Genomic DNA, 25,911 nt, shown 5'->3' with positions numbered 1-25,911 from the left:
GGAATATTATAGGCATTAAACACTATTCAAAAATGAGTATACCTGTTTTTTGATAGAAATGTAACCCGGGTAAAATAATAAGTATTGTGAATGTCTTTATATTTGTGTAATTAAGTTGCTTTATTCTAGAAAGGTGAGAAATGTTATGGTGGTTTAACCGGTGTTAATTTATGATTGGTTGTTCCATTTGTCTGTCTGTTAGCTCATTCACTGTTAAGCTGGGGGCGGGAAAAAGGAGAGAGCGGGAAGGGCTAGAAGGAAATGGTGGAGTTTTTTCTGTGTTTGGGACGAGATATAGTTTTTGTAACTACGTAGTCCCTGGGTTTGGGGGAAAAAAGCTTAAAAAGCGAGTGGCGTATGTGTGCGGTGAACGGACAGTGAATGTGCTTATATACCCACTGGGTTTTACGGTTCCTAAAACGCCATTCGCAAGAATAGGTTAATGTTAGCTTGCCAACGCGGGGAGCTGACGCCATGATAGGAGTGGACCAGTCGAAAGCTAAGCGAACGGCGAAGTTTTCACAGTGGAATAACCAAGGGGACTGACGTCCGTCCGGAAGAACGAGAGAGGGGCAGCGGTGGATTTAGAGCGTTGTGGCTCGCCACCACACTGCTTTGTGAGAACCGGCGTGGGACGTGCACTGGAGGGGACTTTTGGACACCTGTTCGCCTCGTGGAGAGGATACAGCTACTTTTTCCAACTCAAGAAACAGGCCTGCATCGTTCAGTTAATGGGTACCCATTTCGTTTAATTCCATGTGAAATCGATGTAATGTTATTCTCGATTTATTTTCCATTTGTTCTGTGGTTTAGGGTTATACAATGTGTAAGGAGTTTGTGGGGTACGGGACTGATTTATATTAAATTGTGTTATATTTAAATTGTGATTGTTGACTGTATTGCGGGGGAAGGTTTTACGGGAGGGAAAGGGTGTGTGCGTTTCATATACAAGTGAACGGGACAAAGAGACAAAGTGGTAGTAACATATGGTATATTTGGGGTCAGTTTAATATATACGTATTATGAACCCAGTGTTCTGCCGCAGCAACCTCGGATTTAGTTAGACCGGGGAGGGTAGGGAGCGCTACACAAGTGGGGGCTCATCCGGGATATTGTTATAACACTAGTCTCTTTGATACTGTTTCCTTTGTTGATACTGTTTCCTTTGTAAGGATAGCTAGCCATGGATTTGAGATCCCATCCTGTATTGCAAGCTGAACTAGGTGTTTGGTGCGGTGAAGAGCTGGTGGATCCCAGTCACGCTATCTTACTACTTGGAGTGCCAGCAGAGGCTGAAATAGAGCACATTGAGGCCACTGTGGAGACTGTCAAAGTCTTAGGTAGAGTGAGAGTTCGTAGTACTAAGCCTGGTCCTACCCAAAACACCATGTCAGTGCTGTGTGAGTGTCGGGAGAACATAGACGTCACGCGCCTACCCACTACCCTGAAACCCTCAGGTGGTGATCAAACATGGGAAATTGTAGCTGGTAAAAGGCCTGATCCCACTGCTTTTAGCACAAAGCTGAGTGACTTTTTGTTGAGTGAAGGAAAGTCTATGAGTGACCTTCAGTCTATGTTTACCTCTCTGTCCACTAGTGCAACTTCTCCGGAGTCCATCATTCGAGCTATGGGGGAGGTATTAGAGAAGTCAGCCAAGCAATCTACTGACAGTAGTTCTTATAGAAGGCTGAGAGTGTTTTCAGGGATTTCACCCACGCCAGTCGGTGAAGAAACTGTGGAGCATTGGTTGGAGCAGGCTCAGCTCATGATATCAGAGTGTGAATGTTCTGAAAAAGAAAAGCGCAGACGCATTATGGAGAGCCTAAGGGGCGCCGCCTTTGAAATGATTAAAGCAGTGAGACTCTCTAATCCGGATGCTTCCTCTAAGGAGTATGTTGATGCTATAGAAAGTGCTTTTGGTTCTTCTGAGTCTGGGGAGGACCTTTATTTTGCTTTCAGGATGCTCCGCCAGCAGACTGGTGAACTATTGTCAGATTTCCTTCGTCGTATGGAGATGACCCTTTCACAAGTGGTAAAAAGGGGTGGTTTGGCTCATTCTCATATGAATAGAGCCAGAGTAGAACAGCTAATTAGAGGTGCGGTTCAATCTGATATAATGCTATTACAGTTGAGACTTAGAGAGAGGAAAGAGGACCCCCCTACTTTCTTAACTCTTCTCAATGAGATACGGGAAGCGGAGGAAATTGAAGCAGCTAGACACAAAATTGATGCCTCAGTGAAACAGGTGAAATTTCAGTCAGAGGGGAGCACCAGCCCATCTGTGGTTCAGGAGCTTAAGGCTGAGATCTGTGAATTAAAAGCTAGACTTGGGGAGGTCTCCAAAGAGCCCACACTGCCCACTAAATTATCGGAAGATAAGAAGAAAACGCTTACCAAATGTTCTGATAATGGTGGAGAGTCCGAGATGCAATTCTTGAAGCAACAAGTAGAGCAGTTGCAACAACAGATCACTGTTATGAAGGTTGGGAAAAGCACAGAGAATGCACCAGAAAATGTGTCAGTAAAGTCCCAATCTGTTATGAGTAGAGATGACTTCTTTTGCTACCGGTGTGGAGAAGATGGCCACCTCTCTGCAAAATGTCAGGCTGCTGAAAACCCTTCCCAAGTTATCTAAAAACTGCTTCGGTCTCTTCAGAAAGCCAAGCGAGGGAAGACCTCCCCACGACCCGATGTCAGCAATAAAGTTTGTTTCTCAAAGAAGAGCCAGGTGAGCGAAGATAGGTGTACTGGGTTGGTTGGTCCTACTTCCACTGTAGAAGTGAAGGTTAATGACCACTCTTGCCAGGCACTGCTAGATAGTGGGTCACAGGTGACCATTGTCTTTGAGGGCTGGTATACTAAATACTTATCTCATGTGCCTATTTTTCCCATCACTGGCTTATCCATTTGGGGGCTCAGTTCATCCAGTTACCCCTATAGAGGATACATTGTGGTGGATGTCACTTTTCCTGCATCCCTAATGGGGGCAGAGGAGTCAGTCTCTGTTCTTGCCTTGATTTGCCCTGAACCACAAGGTCCCCAGCATGTTCCAGTGATCATTGGAACAAATGCCAACCTTTTCCAACGTTTAGCTGCCTTGGGTGGACTGGCTAGTAAGTCTAAATCAGCCCATGCTTTCAAAATCTTACCCAAATGGAGGGATGGTAATACACCTGTTCCACTCCAGCAAGACAAAAGCCTCGACCAACCTGAAGGTGTGGTGAAATGGGTTGGTCCTGGTCCTTTTACTGTTCCGCCTAGAGGTGAGCGATATATGGTATGTAGGGTTGAATGTCAGAAGCCTTTGCCTCGAGACATCTTTTTGATGGAGGCCTCACTTGATGAGACAGTGCCAGCGGGATTGCTTATTCCCCCTGCAGTTTTGCACTTTTCTGACATTGACTTGCAAAAATTTAGAGTACCCATCCATAATAAGACCTTCAGCGATATTTCCATCCCAGCTGGAACGGTGATTGCGCAATTGTTTGCCACTGACGCTGTGACTGAAATTTCTAAAACCAACCAAGTAAAAAAATTGATTGATCCTGAACTATTTGATTTCGGGGAATCTCCGATTCCAGAAATCTGGAAGACAAGACTCCGCAGAAAACTGTCTGAACGTGGAGGTGTTTTTTCATTGGATGAGTGGGATGTTGGAGTTGCCACATGAGTCGAGTACCACATCCGACTACAGGACAGTAAGCCATTTCGAGAACGGTCTCGTAGGATTGCTCCTGCAGACATTGATGATGTGCGGCGTCATTTAAAGGATTTACTAGCAGCTGGCATCATCAAAGAGTCAAGAAGCCCATATGCGTCCCCAATTGTTATTGCAAGGAAAAAGAATGGTAAAATACGTATGTGTGTGGACTATCGCACTCTAAATAACCGAACAATACCTGACCAGTACACCACTCCGAGGATTGAAGATGCCCTTGATTGTCTCACGGGGAGCCAATGGTTCTCTGTCCTTGATCTGCGTAGTGGCTATTACCAGATCCCAATGGCAGAGGAAGATAAAGAGAAAACAGCGTTCCTTTGTCCCTTGGGTTTTTACCAGTTTGAGAGGATGCCACAAGGGATTACTGGAGCTCCAGCCACCTTCCAGAGGTTGATGGAGAAGGCAGTTGGGGACATGCATCTCCTCCAAGTAATAGTTTACTTGGATGACATAATTGTGTTCGGACATAGTCTAGAAGAGCATGAGGAACGACTCTTTAAGGTGCTTGATAGACTGGAGGAGGCTGGATTGAAGGTGTCAATTGACAAGTGCCAGTTTTGTCTCCCTGAAGTTAAATATGTAGGGCATGTTGTTTCGGCTCAAGGAATTTCCACTGATCCTGAGAAAGTAGAGGCGGTAAAACACTGGAAAAAGCCCACTGACCTGAAGTCATTAAGATCTTTTTTGGGATTTTGTGGGTACTATCGTAGGTTCATTCAGAACTATTCCTCCATAGTGAAACCACTCACTGACCTTACCAAGGGCTACCCACCGGTTAGGCGGGGATGTAAAGCTGTTAAAGGCTTGTCCCAGACTTATTTTAAAGAGTCTGAGCCCTTTGGGCATCGATGGAATCTGGCATGTACAGAAGCCTTTAACAAAATCCTTGGCTGTCTCACTAATGCTCCTGTTTTAGCATTTGCTGATCCGTCCAAACCGTATGTGCTGCATGTGGACGCCAGTCTTTGTGGTTTAGGGGCAGTCCTAAATCAAGAGTACCCAGAAGGTCTTCGGCCTGTAGCTTTTGCAAGTCGAAAATTGAGCAATGCAGAACAACGGTACACTATTCACCAGTTAGAATTTCTGGCGTTGAAGTGGGCGGTAGTGGACAAGTTCCATGACTATTTATATGGAGCTAAGTTCACTGTGAAAACTGACAACAACCCCCTAACTTATGTTTTGTCCAGTGCCAAACTAAATGCGACTGGCCATCGGTGGTTGTCAGCCTTGACCACATATGACTTTACTGTACAGTACAGGCCTGGACAGCATAATATTGATGCTGATGTATTGTCGCGTATGCCTGAAAACTCTGATTGGGAAGTGATCCCTCAGTCGGGAATTAAAGCTATATGTCAGCTAGCTTCTGTGGGCCAGACCACCTCAACCCCTGTGAGGCTTATAGACCAACTAAGAGTACCTCCCTCTTCTATTCCAGAAGCTTATGTTTGGCCTGTGATGCTGGAAGAAACCACCTTAGAGCGGTTGAGTAACCGTGATCTGAAACAGGCACAAGATCGAGACCCTGCTATTGGATTTGTAAAACGTGAGGTGGAAGCTGGTAAGGTACCCACTGTTGTCAAACATCAGGACCCAGCTGTCACACTGCTATTGCGACAGTATGATAAGTTGATGATAAAGAATAATCTCCTTCACCGGATGAAGATGACTCAGCATGGAAAGGCACTGCAGCAATTAGTGTTACCGGAGAAGTACAGACTGATAGTTCTCAGATCTCTACATGATGAGTGTGGACATTTAGGGGTTGAGCGCACAACCGAATTAATCAGGGACCGGTTCTACTGGCCCAAAATGGCATCCGAAATTGGGAGTTACATAAAAAATTGTGGAAGATGCATAGCCAGGAAAACACTTCCTCAACGAGCTGCACCACTTAATCATATCACTAGTGAGGGTCCATTAGATTTAGTATGCATCGACTTTTTGTCCATAGATCCAGACCAAAAAGGGATTTCAGATGTTCTGGTAGTTACAGATCATTTTTCACGTTATGCGCAAGCTTTTCCTACTAAGGACCAAAGGGCGGGAACTGTGGCTAAAGTGCTGTATGAGAAGTTTTTTGTCCATTACGGGTTACCTGCTCGGATACATTCTGATCAGGGACGTGACTTCGAAAGTCGTCTCCTTAAAGAACTGTTGAGCATGTTAGGTATCCGTAAGTCAAGGACATCGCCGTACCATCCTCAAGGAGATGCACAGCCTGAGAGGTTTAATAGAACCCTCCTCTCAATGCTAGGCACTCTTGATCCTTCTCAGAAACAAAGGTGGAGTCAACACATTAGCTGTCTTGTGCATGCCTACAACTGCACAAAGAATGAGGCCACAGGATATTCCCCCTATTTCCTTCTTTTTGGAAGGGAAGCTCGCCTACCGATAGACATTTGTTTCAACATCTCTCCTGATGGGACAGAGAGGGTTACCCATCAGAGGTATGTAGAGAAGATGAAAGATGATTTGCAGAAAGCCTACCAGCTTGCTGCGGAGACTTCCATGAAGATGCACCAGAAAAATAAAAGAGCATATGACAAACGGGTGAAGATTCAGTGTGTAATGGAAGGAGACCGTGTGTTGATCCGAAATCTTGGACTCAGAGGAAAGCACAAGTTGGCTGATCGATGGTGTTCCTTGCCTTACATCGTGGTGAAGAAACTTCCAAACCTACCGGTATATATCTTGCAACCAGAACAGGGAGGGGGAGGAGTAAAAACTTTGCATAGAGACCATATCCTACCAGTCAGTGAGTTTGTGAGATTGAACCCTTCCAATCAACAGGAAGCTGTAGTTCATAACCCAGTAACTCGATCACAAACAAGACAAAAGCAACGTAGAAAGAATCCTGCAGAGGGAAAACATTACTTACCAGAAGAAAACTTATCTGAAGAAGGTGGAGGTGATGACTTTTCTGAGGGTGAAAAAGAGCAGTCTTCATTTTATCGGCATGATGTTGTGGAAGAGTTGAAACACCTGTGTTGGCAGAGACTAGTCAGAAGCCCGAATCCCAAGTGTTTAGTCCATCATCTGCACCACCAGAGGCAGATAGGGATGTAACCATTCAAGAGGACGGTGATGTGCATTCCCAGGAAGAGAGAATTGGGGAGACGAGAGGGGAACATACCGGAGGCCAGCTGTCACAGGATTCGGTGGGGGACACCAATTTAAATAAGCACCCTGGTCCTTCTGACCCTAGTACTCTTTGTACAGAAAAGGCAGAGTATAGTAGGAATCGGCCCAAGAGAGGGGTGAAACCAGTGATTAGGTTAAGTTATGAGAGACCAGGAATACAGACTAATGTTCCATTAACTATTGTCCATAGGGGAATGGTAGTTCAAATATGCCAGTCAACAGAATCAGCGAGGACAGACTGTAAAACTTTTTGGTGTCACCCTCTGGCCCAATGTGTAAACTGTGTCAGGGCATGCATATCTAGAAAGGATAATAATAGTTTAAGGATTTTCATGGGGACATGAAAAGATTTAGATGGGGGAGGGTGTAACCCGGGTAAAATAATAAGTATTGTGAATGTCTTTATATTTGTGTAATTAAGTTGCTTTATTCTAGAAAGGTGAGAAATGTTATGGTGGTTTAACCGGTGTTAATTTATGATTGGTTGTTCCGTTTGTCTGTCTGTTAGCTCATTCACTGTTAAGCTGGGGGCGGGAAAAAGGAGAGAGCGGGAAGGGCTAGAAGGAAATGGTGGAGTTTTTTCTGTGTTTGGGACGAGATATAGTTTTTGTAACTACGTAGTCCCTGGGTTTGGGGGAAAAAAGCTTAAAAAGCGAGTGGCGTATGTGTGCGGTGAACGGACAGTGAATGTGCTTATATACCCACTGGGTTTTACGGTTCCTAAAACGCCATTCGCAAGAATAGGTTAATGTTAGCTTGCCAACGCGGGGAGCTGACGCCATGATAGGAGTGGACCAGTCGAAAGCTAAGCGAACGGCGAAGTTTTCACAGTGGAATAACCAAGGGGACTGACGTCCGTCCGGAAGAACGAGAGAGGGGCAGCGGTGGATTTAGAGCGTTGTGGCTCGCCACCACACTGCTTTGTGAGAACCGGCGTGGGACGTGCACTGGAGGGGACTTTTGGACACCTGTTCGCCTCGTGGAGAGGATACAGCTACTTTTTCCAACTCAAGAAACAGGCCTGCATCGTTCAGTTAATGGGTACCCATTTCGTTTAATTCCATGTGAAATCGATGTAATGTTATTCTCGATTTATTTTCCATTTGTTCTGTGGTTTAGGGTTATACAATGTGTAAGGAGTTTGTGGGGTACGGGACTGATTTATATTAAATTGTGTTATATTTAAATTGTGATTGTTGACTGTATTGCGGGGGAAGGTTTTACGGGAGGGAAAGGGTGTGTGCGTTTCATATACAAGTGAACGGGACAAAGAGACAAAGTGGTAGTAACATATGGTATATTTGGGGTCAGTTTAATATATACGTATTATGAACCCAGTGTTCTGCCGCAGCAACCTCGGATTTAGTTAGACCGGGGAGGGTAGGGAGCGCTACACAAGTGGGGGCTCATCCGGGATATTGTTATAACACTAGTCTCTTTGATACTGTTTCCTTTGTTGATACTGTTTCCTTTGTAAGGATAGCTAGCCATGGATTTGAGATCCCATCCTGTATTGCAAGCTGAACTAGGTGTTTGGTGCGGTGAAGAGCTGGTGGATCCCAGTCACGCTATCTTACTACTTGGAGTGCCAGCAGAGGCTGAAATAGAGCACATTGAGGCCACTGTGGAGACTGTCAAAGTCTTAGGTAGAGTGAGAGTTCGTAGTACTAAGCCTGGTCCTACCCAAAACACCATGTCAGTGCTGTGTGAGTGTCGGGAGAACATAGACGTCACGCGCCTACCCACTACCCTGAAACCCTCAGGTGGTGATCAAACATGGGAAATTGTAGCTGGTAAAAGGCCTGATCCCACTGCTTTTAGCACAAAGCTGAGTGACTTTTTGTTGAGTGAAGGAAAGTCTATGAGTGACCTTCAGTCTATGTTTACCTCTCTGTCCACTAGTGCAACTTCTCCGGAGTCCATCATTCGAGCTATGGGGGAGGTATTAGAGAAGTCAGCCAAGCAATCTACTGACAGTAGTTCTTATAGAAGGCTGAGAGTGTTTTCAGGGATTTCACCCACGCCAGTCGGTGAAGAAACTGTGGAGCATTGGTTGGAGCAGGCTCAGCTCATGATATCAGAGTGTGAATGTTCTGAAAAAGAAAAGCGCAGACGCATTATGGAGAGCCTAAGGGGCGCCGCCTTTGAAATGATTAAAGCAGTGAGACTCTCTAATCCGGATGCTTCCTCTAAGGAGTATGTTGATGCTATAGAAAGTGCTTTTGGTTCTTCTGAGTCTGGGGAGGACCTTTATTTTGCTTTCAGGATGCTCCGCCAGCAGACTGGTGAACTATTGTCAGATTTCCTTCGTCGTATGGAGATGACCCTTTCACAAGTGGTAAAAAGGGGTGGTTTGGCTCATTCTCATATGAATAGAGCCAGAGTAGAACAGCTAATTAGAGGTGCGGTTCAATCTGATATAATGCTATTACAGTTGAGACTTAGAGAGAGGAAAGAGGACCCCCCTACTTTCTTAACTCTTCTCAATGAGATACGGGAAGCGGAGGAAATTGAAGCAGCTAGACACAAAATTGATGCCTCAGTGAAACAGGTGAAATTTCAGTCAGAGGGGAGCACCAGCCCATCTGTGGTTCAGGAGCTTAAGGCTGAGATCTGCGAATTAAAAGCTAGACTTGGGGAGGTCTCCAAAGAGCCCACACTGCCCACTAAATTATCGGAAGATAAGAAGAAAACGCTTACCAAATGTTCTGATAATGGTGGAGAGTCCGAGATGCAATTCTTGAAGCAACAAGTAGAGCAGTTGCAACAACAGATCACTGTTATGAAGGTTGGGAAAAGCACAGAGAATGCACCAGAAAATGTGTCAGTAAAGTCCCAATCTGTTATGAGTAGAGATGACTTCTTTTGCTACCGGTGTGGAGAAGATGGCCACCTCTCTGCAAAATGTCAGGCTGCTGAAAACCCTTCCCAAGTTATCTAAAAACTGCTTCGGTCTCTTCAGAAAGCCAAGCGAGGGAAGACCTCCCCACGACCCGATGTCAGCAATAAAGTTTGTTTCTCAAAGAAGAGCCAGGTGAGCGAAGATAGGTGTACTGGGTTGGTTGGTCCTACTTCCACTGTAGAAGTGAAGGTTAATGACCACTCTTGCCAGGCACTGCTAGATAGTGGGTCACAGGTGACCATTGTCTTTGAGGGCTGGTATACTAAATACTTATCTCATGTGCCTATTTTTCCCATCACTGGCTTATCCATTTGGGGGCTCAGTTCATCCAGTTACCCCTATAGAGGATACATTGTGGTGGATGTCACTTTTCCTGCATCCCTAATGGGGGCAGAGGAGTCAGTCTCTGTTCTTGCCTTGATTTGCCCTGAACCACAAGGTCCCCAGCATGTTCCAGTGATCATTGGAACAAATGCCAACCTTTTCCAACGTTTAGCTGCCTTGGGTGGACTGGCTAGTAAGTCTAAATCAGCCCATGCTTTCAAAATCTTACCCAAATGGAGGGATGGTAATACACCTGTTCCACTCCAGCAAGACAAAAGCCTCGACCAACCTGAAGGTGTGGTGAAATGGGTTGGTCCTGGTCCTTTTACTGTTCCGCCTAGAGGTGAGCGATATATGGTATGTAGGGTTGAATGTCAGAAGCCTTTGCCTCGAGACATCTTTTTGATGGAGGCCTCACTTGATGAGACAGTGCCAGCGGGATTGCTTATTCCCCCTGCAGTTTTGCACTTTTCTGACATTGACTTGCAAAAATTTAGAGTACCCATCCATAATAAGACCTTCAGCGATATTTCCATCCCAGCTGGAACGGTGATTGCGCAATTGTTTGCCACTGACGCTGTGACTGAAATTTCTAAAACCAACCAAGTAAAAAAATTGATTGATCCTGAACTATTTGATTTCGGGGAATCTCCGATTCCAGAAATCTGGAAGACAAGACTCCGCAGAAAACTGTCTGAACGTGGAGGTGTTTTTTCATTGGATGAGTGGGATGTTGGAGTTGCCACATGAGTCGAGTACCACATCCGACTACAGGACAGTAAGCCATTTCGAGAACGGTCTCGTAGGATTGCTCCTGCAGACATTGATGATGTGCGGCGTCATTTAAAGGATTTACTAGCAGCTGGCATCATCAAAGAGTCAAGAAGCCCATATGCGTCCCCAATTGTTATTGCAAGGAAAAAGAATGGTAAAATACGTATGTGTGTGGACTATCGCACTCTAAATAACCGAACAATACCTGACCAGTACACCACTCCGAGGATTGAAGATGCCCTTGATTGTCTCACGGGGAGCCAATGGTTCTCTGTCCTTGATCTGCGTAGTGGCTATTACCAGATCCCAATGGCAGAGGAAGATAAAGAGAAAACAGCGTTCCTTTGTCCCTTGGGTTTTTACCAGTTTGAGAGGATGCCACAAGGGATTACTGGAGCTCCAGCCACCTTCCAGAGGTTGATGGAGAAGGCAGTTGGGGACATGCATCTCCTCCAAGTAATAGTTTACTTGGATGACATAATTGTGTTCGGACATAGTCTAGAAGAGCATGAGGAACGACTCTTTAAGGTGCTTGATAGACTGGAGGAGGCTGGATTGAAGGTGTCAATTGACAAGTGCCAGTTTTGTCTCCCTGAAGTTAAATATGTAGGGCATGTTGTTTCGGCTCAAGGAATTTCCACTGATCCTGAGAAAGTAGAGGCGGTAAAACACTGGAAAAAGCCCACTGACCTGAAGTCATTAAGATCTTTTTTGGGATTTTGTGGGTACTATCGTAGGTTCATTCAGAACTATTCCTCCATAGTGAAACCACTCACTGACCTTACCAAGGGCTACCCACCGGTTAGGCGGGGATGTAAAGCTGTTAAAGGCTTGTCCCAGACTTATTTTAAAGAGTCTGAGCCCTTTGGGCATCGATGGAATCTGGCATGTACAGAAGCCTTTAACAAAATCCTTGGCTGTCTCACTAATGCTCCTGTTTTAGCATTTGCTGATCCGTCCAAACCGTATGTGCTGCATGTGGACGCCAGTCTTTGTGGTTTAGGGGCAGTCCTAAATCAAGAGTACCCAGAAGGTCTTCGGCCTGTAGCTTTTGCAAGTCGAAAATTGAGCAATGCAGAACAACGGTACACTATTCACCAGTTAGAATTTCTGGCGTTGAAGTGGGCGGTAGTGGACAAGTTCCATGACTATTTATATGGAGCTAAGTTCACTGTGAAAACTGACAACAACCCCCTAACTTATGTTTTGTCCAGTGCCAAACTAAATGCGACTGGCCATCGGTGGTTGTCAGCCTTGACCACATATGACTTTACTGTACAGTACAGGCCTGGACAGCATAATATTGATGCTGATGTATTGTCGCGTATGCCTGAAAACTCTGATTGGGAAGTGATCCCTCAGTCGGGAATTAAAGCTATATGTCAGCTAGCTTCTGTGGGCCAGACCACCTCAACCCCTGTGAGGCTTATAGACCAACTAAGAGTACCTCCCTCTTCTATTCCAGAAGCTTATGTTTGGCCTGTGATGCTGGAAGAAACCACCTTAGAGCGGTTGAGTAACCGTGATCTGAAACAGGCACAAGATCGAGACCCTGCTATTGGATTTGTAAAACGTGAGGTGGAAGCTGGTAAGGTACCCACTGTTGTCAAACATCAGGACCCAGCTGTCACACTGCTATTGCGACAGTATGATAAGTTGATGATAAAGAATAATCTCCTTCACCGGATGAAGATGACTCAGCATGGAAAGGCACTGCAGCAATTAGTGTTACCGGAGAAGTACAGACTGATAGTTCTCAGATCTCTACATGATGAGTGTGGACATTTAGGGGTTGAGCGCACAACCGAATTAATCAGGGACCGGTTCTACTGGCCCAAAATGGCATCCGAAATTGGGAGTTACATAAAAAATTGTGGAAGATGCATAGCCAGGAAAACACTTCCTCAACGAGCTGCACCACTTAATCATATCACTAGTGAGGGTCCATTAGATTTAGTATGCATCGACTTTTTGTCCATAGATCCAGACCAAAAAGGGATTTCAGATGTTCTGGTAGTTACAGATCATTTTTCACGTTATGCGCAAGCTTTTCCTACTAAGGACCAAAGGGCGGGAACTGTGGCTAAAGTGCTGTATGAGAAGTTTTTTGTCCATTACGGGTTACCTGCTCGGATACATTCTGATCAGGGACGTGACTTCGAAAGTCGTCTCCTTAAAGAACTGTTGAGCATGTTAGGTATCCGTAAGTCAAGGACATCGCCGTACCATCCTCAAGGAGATGCACAGCCTGAGAGGTTTAATAGAACCCTCCTCTCAATGCTAGGCACTCTTGATCCTTCTCAGAAACAAAGGTGGAGTCAACACATTAGCTGTCTTGTGCATGCCTACAACTGCACAAAGAATGAGGCCACAGGATATTCCCCCTATTTCCTTCTTTTTGGAAGGGAAGCTCGCCTACCGATAGACATTTGTTTCAACATCTCTCCTGATGGGACAGAGAGGGTTACCCATCAGAGGTATGTAGAGAAGATGAAAGATGATTTGCAGAAAGCCTACCAGCTTGCTGCGGAGACTTCCATGAAGATGCACCAGAAAAATAAAAGAGCATATGACAAACGGGTGAAGATTCAGTGTGTAATGGAAGGAGACCGTGTGTTGATCCGAAATCTTGGACTCAGAGGAAAGCACAAGTTGGCTGATCGATGGTGTTCCTTGCCTTACATCGTGGTGAAGAAACTTCCAAACCTACCGGTATATATCTTGCAACCAGAACAGGGAGGGGGAGGAGTAAAAACTTTGCATAGAGACCATATCCTACCAGTCAGTGAGTTTGTGAGATTGAACCCTTCCAATCAACAGGAAGCTGTAGTTCATAACCCAGTAACTCGATCACAAACAAGACAAAAGCAACGTAGAAAGAATCCTGCAGAGGGAAAACATTACTTACCAGAAGAAAACTTATCTGAAGAAGGTGGAGGTGATGACTTTTCTGAGGGTGAAAAAGAGCAGTCTTCATTTTATCGGCATGATGTTGTGGAAGAGTTGAAACACCTGTGTTGGCAGAGACTAGTCAGAAGCCCGAATCCCAAGTGTTTAGTCCATCATCTGCACCACCAGAGGCAGATAGGGATGTAACCATTCAAGAGGACGGTGATGTGCATTCCCAGGAAGAGAGAATTGGGGAGACGAGAGGGGAACATACCGGAGGCCAGCTGTCACAGGATTCGGTGGGGGACACCAATTTAAATAAGCACCCTGGTCCTTCTGACCCTAGTACTCTTTGTACAGAAAAGGCAGAGTATAGTAGGAATCGGCCCAAGAGAGGGGTGAAACCAGTGATTAGGTTAAGTTATGAGAGACCAGGAATACAGACTAATGTTCCATTAACTATTGTCCATAGGGGAATGGTAGTTCAAATATGCCAGTCAACAGAATCAGCGAGGACAGACTGTAAAACTTTTTGGTGTCACCCTCTGGCCCAATGTGTAAACTGTGTCAGGGCATGCATATCTAGAAAGGATAATAATAGTTTAAGGATTTTCATGGGGACATGAAAAGATTTAGATGGGGGAGGGTGTAACCCGGGTAAAATAATAAGTATTGTGAATGTCTTTATATTTGTGTAATTAAGTTGCTTTATTCTAGAAAGGTGAGAAATGTTATGGTGGTTTAACCGGTGTTAATTTATGATTGGTTGTTCCGTTTGTCTGTCTGTTAGCTCATTCACTGTTAAGCTGGGGGCGGGAAAAAGGAGAGAGCGGGAAGGGCTAGAAGGAAATGGTGGAGTTTTTTCTGTGTTTGGGACGAGATATAGTTTTTGTAACTACGTAGTCCCTGGGTTTGGGGGAAAAAAGCTTAAAAAGCGAGTGGCGTATGTGTGCGGTGAACGGACAGTGAATGTGCTTATATACCCACTGGGTTTTACGGTTCCTAAAACGCCATTCGCAAGAATAGGTTAATGTTAGCTTGCCAACGCGGGGAGCTGACGCCATGATAGGAGTGGACCAGTCGAAAGCTAAGCGAACGGCGAAGTTTTCACAGTGGAATAACCAAGGGGACTGACGTCCGTCCGGAAGAACGAGAGAGGGGCAGCGGTGGATTTAGAGCGTTGTGGCTCGCCACCACACTGCTTTGTGAGAACCGGCGTGGGACGTGCACTGGAGGGGACTTTTGGACACCTGTTCGCCTCGTGGAGAGGATACAGCTACTTTTTCCAACTCAAGAAACAGGCCTGCATCGTTCAGTTAATGGGTACCCATTTCGTTTAATTCCATGTGAAATCGATGTAATGTTATTCTCGATTTATTTTCCATTTGTTCTGTGGTTTAGGGTTATACAATGTGTAAGGAGTTTGTGGGGTACGGGACTGATTTATATTAAATTGTGTTATATTTAAATTGTGATTGTTGACTGTATTGCGGGGGAAGGTTTTACGGGAGGGAAAGGGTGTGTGCGTTTCATATACAAGTGAACGGGACAAAGAGACAAAGTGGTAGTAACATATGGTATATTTGGGGTCAGTTTAATATATACGTATTATGAACCCAGTGTTCTGCCGCAGCAACCTCGGATTTAGTTAGACCGGGGAGGGTAGGGAGCGCTACACAAGTGGGGGCTCATCCGGGATATTGTTATAACACTAGTCTCTTTGATACTGTTTCCTTTGTTGATACTGTTTCCTTTGTAAGGATAGCTAGCCATGGATTTGAGATCCCATCCTGTATTGCAAGCTGAACTAGGTGTTTGGTGCGGTGAAGAGCTGGTGGATCCCAGTCACGCTATCTTACTACTTGGAGTGCCAGCAGAGGCTGAAATAGAGCACATTGAGGCCACTGTGGAGACTGTCAAAGTCTTAGGTAGAGTGAGAGTTCGTAGTACTAAGCCTGGTCCTACCCAAAACACCATGTCAGTGCTGTGTGAGTGTCGGGAGAACATAGACGTCACGCGCCTACCCACTACCCTGAAACCCTCAGGTGGTGATCAAACATGGGAAATTGTAGCTGGTAAAAGGCCTGATCCCACTGCTTTTAGCACAAAGCTGAGTGACTTTTTGTTGAGTGAAGGAAAGTCTATGAGTGACCTTCAGTCTATGTTTACCTCTCTGTCCACTAGTGCAACTTCTCCGGAGTCCATCATTCGAGCTATGGGGGAGGTATTAGAGAAGTCAGCCAAGCAATCTACTGACAGTAGTTCTTATAGAAGGCTGAGAGTGTTTTCAGGGATTTCACCCACGCCAGTCGGTGAAGAAACTGTGGAGCATTGGTTGGAGCAGGCTCAGCTCATGATATCAGAGTGTGAATGTTCTGAAAAAGAAAAGCGCAGACGCATTATGGAGAGCCTAAGGGGCGCCACCTTTGAAATGATTAAAGCAGTGAGACTCTCTAATCCGGATGCTTCCTCTAAGGAGTATGTTGATGCTATAGAAAGTGCTTTTGGTTCTTCTGAGTCTGGGGAGGACCTTTATTTTGCTTTCAGGATGCTCCGCCAGCAGACTGGTGAACTATTGTCAGATTTCCTTCGTCGTATGGAGATGACCCTTTCACAAGTGGTAAAAAGGGGTGGTTTGGCTCATTCTCATATGAATAGAGCCAGAGTAGAACAGCTAATTAGAGGTGCGGTTCAATCTGATATAATGCTATTACAGTTGAGACTTAGAGAGAGGAAAGAGGACCCCCCTACTTTCTTAACTCTTCTCAATGAGATACGGGAAGCGGAGGAAATTGAAGCAGCTAGACACAAAATTGATGCCTCAGTGAAACAGGTGAAATTTCAGTCAGAGGGGAGCACCAGCCCATCTGTGGTTCAGGAGCTTAAGGCTGAGATCTGCGAATTAAAAGCTAGACTTGGGGAGGTCTCCAAAGAGCCCACACTGCCCACTAAATTATCGGAAGATAAGAAGAAAACGCTTACCAAATGTTCTGATAATGGTGGAGAGTCCGAGATGCAATTCTTGAAGCAACAAGTAGAGCAGTTGCAACAACAGATCACTGTTATGAAGGTTGGGAAAAGCACAGAGAATGCACCAGAAAATGTGTCAGTAAAGTCCCAATCTGTTATGAGTAGAGATGACTTCTTTTGCTACCGGTGTGGAGAAGATGGCCACCTCTCTGCAAAATGTCAGGCTGCTGAAAACCCTTCCCAAGTTATCTAAAAACTGCTTCGGTCTCTTCAGAAAGCCAAGCGAGGGAAGACCTCCCCACGACCCGATGTCAGCAATAAAGTTTGTTTCTCAAAGAAGAGCCAGGTGAGCGAAGATAGGTGTACTGGGTTGGTTGGTCCTACTTCCACTGTAGAAGTGAAGGTTAATGACCACTCTTGCCAGGCACTGCTAGATAGTGGGTCACAGGTGACCATTGTCTTTGAGGGCTGGTATACTAAATACTTATCTCATGTGCCTATTTTTCCCATCACTGGCTTATCCATTTGGGGGCTCAGTTCATCCAGTTACCCCTATAGAGGATACATTGTGGTGGATGTCACTTTTCCTGCATCCCTAATGGGGGCAGAGGAGTCAGTCTCTGTTCTTGCCTTGATTTGCCCTGAACCACAAGGTCCCCAGCATGTTCCAGTGATCATTGGAACAAATGCCAACCTTTTCCAACGTTTAGCTGCCTTGGGTGGACTGGCTAGTAAGTCTAAATCAGCCCATGCTTTCAAAATCTTACCCAAATGGAGGGATGGTAATACACCTGTTCCACTCCAGCAAGACAAAAGCCTCGACCAACCTGAAGGTGTGGTGAAATGGGTTGGTCCTGGTCCTTTTACTGTTCCGCCTAGAGGTGAGCGATATATGGTATGTAGGGTTGAATGTCAGAAGCCTTTGCCTCGAGACATCTTTTTGATGGAGGCCTCACTTGATGAGACAGTGCCAGCGGGATTGCTTATTCCCCCTGCAGTTTTGCACTTTTCTGACATTGACTTGCAAAAATTTAGAGTACCCATCCATAATAAGACCTTCAGCGATATTTCCATCCCAGCTGGAACGGTGATTGCGCAATTGTTTGCCACTGACGCTGTGACTGAAATTTCTAAAACCAACCAAGTAAAAAAATTGATTGATCCTGAACTATTTGATTTCGGGGAATCTCCGATTCCAGAAATCTGGAAGACAAGACTCCGCAGAAAACTGTCTGAACGTGGAGGTGTTTTTTCATTGGATGAGTGGGATGTTGGAGTTGCCACATGAGTCGAGTACCACATCCGACTACAGGACAGTAAGCCATTTCGAGAACGGTCTCGTAGGATTGCTCCTGCAGACATTGATGATGTGCGGCGTCATTTAAAGGATTTACTAGCAGCTGGCATCATCAAAGAGTCAAGAAGCCCATATGCGTCCCCAATTGTTATTGCAAGGAAAAAGAATGGTAAAATACGTATGTGTGTGGACTATCGCACTCTAAATAACCGAACAATACCTGACCAGTACACCACTCCGAGGATTGAAGATGCCCTTGATTGTCTCACGGGGAGCCAATGGTTCTCTGTCCTTGATCTGCGTATTGGCTATTACCAGATCCCAATGGCAGAGGAAGATAAAGAGAAAACAGCGTTCCTTTGTCCCTTGGGTTTTTACCAGTTTGAGAGGATGCCACAAGGGATTACTGGAGCTCCAGCCACCTTCCAGAGGTTGATGGAGAAGGCAGTTGGGGACATGCATCTCCTCCAAGTAATAGTTTACTTGGATGACATAATTGTGTTCGGACATAGTCTAGAAGAGCATGAGGAACGACTCTTTAAGGTGCTTGATAGACTGGAGGAGGCTGGATTGAAGGTGTCAATTGACAAGTGCCAGTTTTGTCTCCCTGAAGTTAAATATGTAGGGCATGTTGTTTCGGCTCAAGGAATTTCCACTGATCCTGAGAAAGTAGAGGCGGTAAAACACTGGAAAAAGCCCACTGACCTGAAGTCATTAAGATCTTTTTTGGGATTTTGTGGGTACTATCGTAGGTTCATTCAGAACTATTCCTCCATAGTGAAACCACTCACTGACCTTACCAAGGGCTACCCACCGGTTAGGCGGGGATGTAAAGCTGTTAAAGGCTTGTCCCAGACTTATTTTAAAGAGTCTGAGCCCTTTGGGCATCGATGGAATCTGGCATGTACAGAAGCCTTTAACAAAATCCTTGGCTGTCTCACTAATGCTCCTGTTTTAGCATTTGCTGATCCGTCCAAACCGTATGTGCTGCATGTGGACGCCAGTCTTTGTGGTTTAGGGGCAGTCCTAAATCAAGAGTACCCAGAAGGTCTTCGGCCTGTAGCTTTTGCAAGTCGAAAATTGAGCAATGCAGAACAACGGTACACTATTCACCAGTTAGAATTTCTGGCGTTGAAGTGGGCGGTAGTGGACAAGTTCCATGACTATTTATATGGAGCTAAGTTCACTGTGAAAACTGACAACAACCCCCTAACTTATGTTTTGTCCAGTGCCAAACTAAATGCGACTGGCCATCGGTGGTTGTCAGCCTTGACCACATATGACTTTACTGTACAGTACAGGCCTGGACAGCATAATATTGATGCTGATGTATTGTCGCGTATGCCTGAAAACTCTGATTGGGAAGTGATCCCTCAGTCGGGAATTAAAGCTATATGTCAGCTAGCTTCTGTGGGCCAGACCACCTCAACCCCTGTGAGGCTTATAGACCAACTAAGAGTACCTCCCTCTTCTATTCCAGAAGCTTATGTTTGGCCTGTGATGCTGGAAGAAACCACCTTAGAGCGGTTGAGTAACCGTGATCTGAAACAGGCACAAGATCGAGACCCTGCTATTGGATTTGTAAAACGTGAGGTGGAAGCTGGTAAGGTACCCACTGTTGTCAAACATCAGGACCCAGCTGTCACACTGCTATTGCGACAGTATGATAAGTTGATGATAAAGAATAATCTCCTTCACCGGATGAAGATGACTCAGCATGGAAAGGCACTGCAGCAATTAGTGTTACCGGAGAAGTACAGACTGATAGTTCTCAGATCTCTACATGATGAGTGTGGACATTTAGGGGTTGAGCGCACAACCGAATTAATCAGGGACCGGTTCTACTGGCCCAAAATGGCATCCGAAATTGGGAGTTACATAAAAAATTTTGGAAGATGCATAGCCAGGAAAACACTTCCTCAACGAGCTGCACCACTTAATCATATCACTAGTGAGGGTCCATTAGATTTAGTATGCATCGACTTTTTGTCCATAGATCCAGACCAAAAAGGGATTTCAGATGTTCTGGTAGTTACAGATCATTTTTCACGTTATGCGCAAGCTTTTCCTACTAAGGACCAAAGGGCGGGAACTGTGGCTAAAGTGCTGTATGAGAAGTTTTTTGTCCATTACGGGTTACCTGCTCGGATACATTCTGATCAGGGACGTGACTTCGAAAGTCGTCTCCTTAAAGAACTGTTGAGCATGTTAGGTATCCGTAAGTCAAGGACATCGCCGTACCATCCTCAAGGAGATGCACAGCCTGAGAGGTTTAATAGAACCCTCCTCTCAATGCTAGGCACTCTTGATCCTTCTCAGAAACAAAGGTGGAGTCAACACATTAGCTGTCTTGTGCATGCCTACAACTGCACAAAGAATGAGGCCACAGGATATTCCCCCTATTTCCTTCTTTTTGGAAGGGAAGCTCGCCTACCGATAGACATTTGTTTCAACATCTCTCCTGATGGGACAGAGAGGGTTACCCATCAGAGGTATGTAGAGAAGATGAAAGATGATTTGCAGAAAGCCTACCAGCTTGCTGCGGAGACTTCCATGAAGATGCACCAGAAAAATAAAAGAGCATATGACAAACGGGTGAAGATTCAGTGTGTAATGGAAGGAGACCGTGTGTTGATCCGAAATCTTGGACTCAGAGGAAAGCACAAGTTGGCTGATCGATGGTGTTCCTTGCCTTACATCGTGGTGAAGAAACTTCCAAACCTACCGGTATATATCTTGCAACCAGAACAGGGAGGGGGAGGAGTAAAAACTTTGCATAGAGACCATATCCTACCAGTCAGTGAGTTTGTGAGATTGAACCCTTCCAATCAACAGGAAGCTGTAGTTCATAACCCAGTAACTCGATCACAAACAAGACAAAAGCAACGTAGAAAGAATCCTGCAGAGGGAAAACATTACTTACCAGAAGAAAACTTATCTGAAGAAGGTGGAGGTGATGACTTTTCTGAGGGTGAAAAAGAGCAGTCTTCATTTTATCGGCATGATGTTGTGGAAGAGTTGAAACACCTGTGTTGGCAGAGACTAGTCAGAAGCCCGAATCCCAAGTGTTTAGTCCATCATCTGCACCACCAGAGGCAGATAGGGATGTAACCATTCAAGAGGACGGTGATGTGCATTCCCAGGAAGAGAGAATTGGGGAGACGAGAGGGGAACATACCGGAGGCCAGCTGTCACAGGATTCGGTGGGGGACACCAATTTAAATAAGCACCCTGGTCCTTCTGACCCTAGTACTCTTTGTACAGAAAAGGCAGAGTATAGTAGGAATCGGCCCAAGAGAGGGGTGAAACCAGTGATTAGGTTAAGTTATGAGAGACCAGGAATACAGACTAATGTTCCATTAACTATTGTCCATAGGGGAATGGTAGTTCAAATATGCCAGTCAACAGAATCAGCGAGGACAGACTGTAAAACTTTTTGGTGTCACCCTCTGGCCCAATGTGTAAACTGTGTCAGGGCATGCATATCTAGAAAGGATAATAATAGTTTAAGGATTTTCATGGGGACATGAAAAGATTTAGATGGGGGAGGGTGTAACCCGGGTAAAATAATAAGTATTGTGAATGTCTTTATATTTGTGTAATTAAGTTGCTTTATTCTAGAAAGGTGAGAAATGTTATGGTGGTTTAACCGGTGTTAATTTATGATTGGTTGTTCCGTTTGTCTGTCTGTTAGCTCATTCACTGTTAAGCTGGGGGCGGGAAAAAGGAGAGAGCGGGAAGGGCTAGAAGGAAATGGTGGAGTTTTTTCTGTGTTTGGGACGAGATATAGTTTTTGTAACTACGTAGTCCCTGGGTTTGGGGGAAAAAAGCTTAAAAAGCGAGTGGCGTATGTGTGCGGTGAACGGACAGTGAATGTGCTTATATACCCACTGGGTTTTACGGTTCCTAAAACGCCATTCGCAAGAATAGGTTAATGTTAGCTTGCCAACGCGGGGAGCTGACGCCATGATAGGAGTGGACCAGTCGAAAGCTAAGCGAACGGCGAAGTTTTCACAGTGGAATAACCAAGGGGACTGACGTCCGTCCGGAAGAACGAGAGAGGGGCAGCGGTGGATTTAGAGCGTTGTGGCTCGCCACCACACTGCTTTGTGAGAACCGGCGTGGGACGTGCACTGGAGGGGACTTTTGGACACCTGTTCGCCTCGTGGAGAGGATACAGCTACTTTTTCCAACTCAAGAAACAGGCCTGCATCGTTCAGTTAATGGGTACCCATTTCGTTTAATTCCATGTGAAATCGATGTAATGTTATTCTCGATTTATTTTCCATTTGTTCTGTGGTTTAGGGTTATACAATGTGTAAGGAGTTTGTGGGGTACGGGACTGATTTATATTAAATTGTGTTATATTTAAATTGTGATTGTTGACTGTATTGCGGGGGAAGGTTTTACGGGAGGGAAAGGGTGTGTGCGTTTCATATACAAGTGAACGGGACAAAGAGACAAAGTGGTAGTAACATATGGTATATTTGGGGTCAGTTTAATATATACGTATTATGAACCCAGTGTTCTGCCGCAGCAACCTCGGATTTAGTTAGACCGGGGAGGGTAGGGAGCGCTACACAAGTGGGGGCTCATCCGGGATATTGTTATAACACTAGTCTCTTTGATACTGTTTCCTTTGTTGATACTGTTTCCTTTGTAAGGATAGCTAGCCATGGATTTGAGATCCCATCCTGTATTGCAAGCTGAACTAGGTGTTTGGTGCGGTGAAGAGCTGGTGGATCCCAGTCACGCTATCTTACTACTTGGAGTGCCAGCAGAGGCTGAAATAGAGCACATTGAGGCCACTGTGGAGACTGTCAAAGTCTTAGGTAGAGTGAGAGTTCGTAGTACTAAGCCTGGTCCTACCCAAAACACCATGTCAGTGCTGTGTGAGTGTCGGGAGAACATAGACGTCACGCGCCTACCCACTACCCTGAAACCCTCAGGTGGTGATCAAACATGGGAAATTGTAGCTGGTAAAAGGCCTGATCCCACTGCTTTTAGCACAAAGCTGAGTGACTTTTTGTTGAGTGAAGGAAAGTCTATGAGTGACCTTCAGTCTATGTTTACCTCTCTGTCCACTAGTGCAACTTCTCCGGAGTCCATCATTCGAGCTATGGGGGAGGTATTAGAGAAGTCAGCCAAGCAATCTACTGACAGTAGTTCTTATAGAAGGCTGAGAGTGTTTTCAGGGATTTCACCCACGCCAGTCGGTGAAGAAACTGTGGAGCATTGGTTGGAGCAGGCTCAGCTCATGATATCAGAGTGTGAATGTTCTGAAAAAGAAAAGCGCAGACGCATTATGGAGAGCCTAAGGGGCGCCGCCTTTGAAATGATTAAAGCAGTGAGACTCTCTAATCCGGATGCTTCCTCTAAGGAGTATGTTGATGCTATAGAAAGTGCTTTTGGTTCTTCTGAGTCTGGGGAGGACCTTTATTTTGCTTTCAGGATGCTCCGCCAGCAGACTGGTGAACTATTGTCAGATTTCCTTCGTCGTATGGAGATGACCCTTTCACAAGTGGTAAAAAGGGGTGGTTTGGCTCATTCTCATATGAATAGAGCCAGAGTAGAACAGCTAATTAGAGGTGCGGTTCAATCTGATATAATGCTATTACAGTTGAGACTTAGAGAGAGGAAAGAGGACCCCCCTACTTTCTTAACTCTTCTCAATGAGATACGGGAAGCGGAGGAAATTGAAGCAGCTAGACACAAAATTGATGCCTCAGTGAAACAGGTGAAATTTCAGTCAGAGGGGAGCACCAGCCCATCTGTGGTTCAGGAGCTTAAGGCTGAGATCTGCGAATTAAAAGCTAGACTTGGGGAGGTCTCCAAAGAGCCCACACTGCCCACTAAATTATCGGAAGATAAGAAGAAAACGCTTACCAAATGTTCTGATAATGGTGGAGAGTCCGAGATGCAATTCTTGAAGCAACAAGTAGAGCAGTTGCAACAACAGATCACTGTTATGAAGGTTGGGAAAAGCACAGAGAATGCACCAGAAAATGTGTCAGTAAAGTCCCAATCTGTTATGAGTAGAGATGACTTCTTTTGCTACCGGTGTGGAGAAGATGGCCACCTCTCTGCAAAATGTCAGGCTGCTGAAAACCCTTCCCAAGTTATCTAAAAACTGCTTCGGTCTCTTCAGAAAGCCAAGCGAGGGAAGACCTCCCCACGACCCGATGTCAGCAATAAAGTTTGTTTCTCAAAGAAGAGCCAGGTGAGCGAAGATAGGTGTACTGGGTTGGTTGGTCCTACTTCCACTGTAGAAGTGAAGGTTAATGACCACTCTTGCCAGGCACTGCTAGATAGTGGGTCACAGGTGACCATTGTCTTTGAGGGCTGGTATACTAAATACTTATCTCATGTGCCTATTTTTCCCATCACTGGCTTATCCATTTGGGGGCTCAGTTCATCCAGTTACCCCTATAGAGGATACATTGTGGTGGATGTCACTTTTCCTGCATCCCTAATGGGGGCAGAGGAGTCAGTCTCTGTTCTTGCCTTGATTTGCCCTGAACCACAAGGTCCCCAGCATGTTCCAGTGATCATTGGAACAAATGCCAACCTTTTCCAACGTTTAGCTGCCTTGGGTGGACTGGCTAGTAAGTCTAAATCAGCCCATGCTTTCAAAATCTTACCCAAATGGAGGGATGGTAATACACCTGTTCCACTCCAGCAAGACAAAAGCCTCGACCAACCTGAAGGTGTGGTGAAATGGGTTGGTCCTGGTCCTTTTACTGTTCCGCCTAGAGGTGAGCGATATATGGTATGTAGGGTTGAATGTCAGAAGCCTTTGCCTCGAGACATCTTTTTGATGGAGGCCTCACTTGATGAGACAGTGCCAGCGGGATTGCTTATTCCCCCTGCAGTTTTGCACTTTTCTGACATTGACTTGCAAAAATTTAGAGTACCCATCCATAATAAGACCTTCAGCGATATTTCCATCCCAGCTGGAACGGTGATTGCGCAATTGTTTGCCACTGACGCTGTGACTGAAATTTCTAAAACCAACCAAGTAAAAAAATTGATTGATCCTGAACTATTTGATTTCGGGGAATCTCCGATTCCAGAAATCTGGAAGACAAGACTCCGCAGAAAACTGTCTGAACGTGGAGGTGTTTTTTCATTGGATGAGTGGGATGTTGGAGTTGCCACATGAGTCGAGCACCACATCCGACTACAGGACAGTAAGCCATTTCGAGAACGGTCTCGTAGGATTGCTCCTGCAGACATTGATGATGTGCGGCGTCATTTAAAGGATTTACTAGCAGCTGGCATCATCAAAGAGTCAAGAAGCCCATATGCGTCCCCAATTGTTATTGCAAGGAAAAAGAATGGTAAAATACGTATGTGTGTGGACTATCGCACTCTAAATAACCGAACAATACCTGACCAGTACACCACTCCGAGGATTGAAGATGCCCTTGATTGTCTCACGGGGAGCCAATGGTTCTCTGTCCTTGATCTGCGTAGTGGCTATTACCAGATCCCAATGGCAGAGGAAGATAAAGAGAAAACAGCGTTCCTTTGTCCCTTGGGTTTTTACCAGTTTGAGAGGATGCCACAAGGGATTACTGGAGCTCCAGCCACCTTCCAGAGGTTGATGGAGAAGGCAGTTGGGGACATGCATCTCCTCCAAGTAATAGTTTACTTGGATGACATAATTGTGTTCGGACATAGTCTAGAAGAGCATGAGGAACGACTCTTTAAGGTGCTTGATAGACTGGAGGAGGCTGGATTGAAGGTGTCAATTGACAAGTGCCAGTTTTGTCTCCCTGGCATGTACAGAAGCCTTTAACAAAATCCTTGGCTGTCTCACTAATGCTCCTGTTTTAGCATTTGCTGATCCGTCCAAACCGTATGTGCTGCATGTGGACGCCAGTCTTT

General features: G+C 45.4%; 2 protein-coding genes across 3 annotated transcripts; both read left to right on the top strand.

The window, feature by feature from the left end:
- Nucleotides 1–211: 211 nt before the first annotated feature.
- Nucleotides 212–9,910, top strand: LOC125750749 (paraneoplastic antigen Ma1 homolog). Its single transcript, XM_049028982.1, has 2 exons — nt 212–350; nt 7,523–9,910. The coding sequence occupies exon 2, from the start codon at nt 8,355–8,357 to the stop codon at nt 9,804–9,806; it is 1,452 nt and encodes a 483-aa protein (XP_048884939.1). The 5' UTR covers nt 212–350; nt 7,523–8,354; the 3' UTR covers nt 9,807–9,910.
- On the top strand, nt 6,714–24,252 carry LOC125750751 (paraneoplastic antigen Ma1 homolog). 2 transcript variants are annotated; one of them, XM_049028984.1, is made up of 2 exons: nt 6,714–7,521; nt 21,865–24,252. In XM_049028984.1, exon 2 carries the CDS (start codon nt 22,697–22,699, stop codon nt 24,146–24,148), a length of 1,452 nt encoding a protein of 483 aa, XP_048884941.1. In that variant the 5' UTR covers nt 6,714–7,521; nt 21,865–22,696; the 3' UTR covers nt 24,149–24,252. The 2 variants fall into 2 exon arrangements, with proteins under 2 accessions (XP_048884941.1, XP_048884940.1); XM_049028983.1 differs by lacking the exon at nt 6,714–7,521 and adding an exon at nt 13,885–14,692.
- Nucleotides 24,253–25,911: the final 1,659 nt, after the last annotated feature.

The sequence above is a fragment of the Brienomyrus brachyistius genome, chromosome 10 (genome assembly GCF_023856365.1).
Source record: "Brienomyrus brachyistius isolate T26 chromosome 10, BBRACH_0.4, whole genome shotgun sequence".
NCBI classification, from domain to species: domain Eukaryota; kingdom Metazoa; phylum Chordata; class Actinopteri; order Osteoglossiformes; family Mormyridae; genus Brienomyrus; species Brienomyrus brachyistius.
The sequence above is the reverse complement of the archived record's forward strand: the minus strand, read 5'-3'. Positions and strand labels throughout refer to the sequence as shown.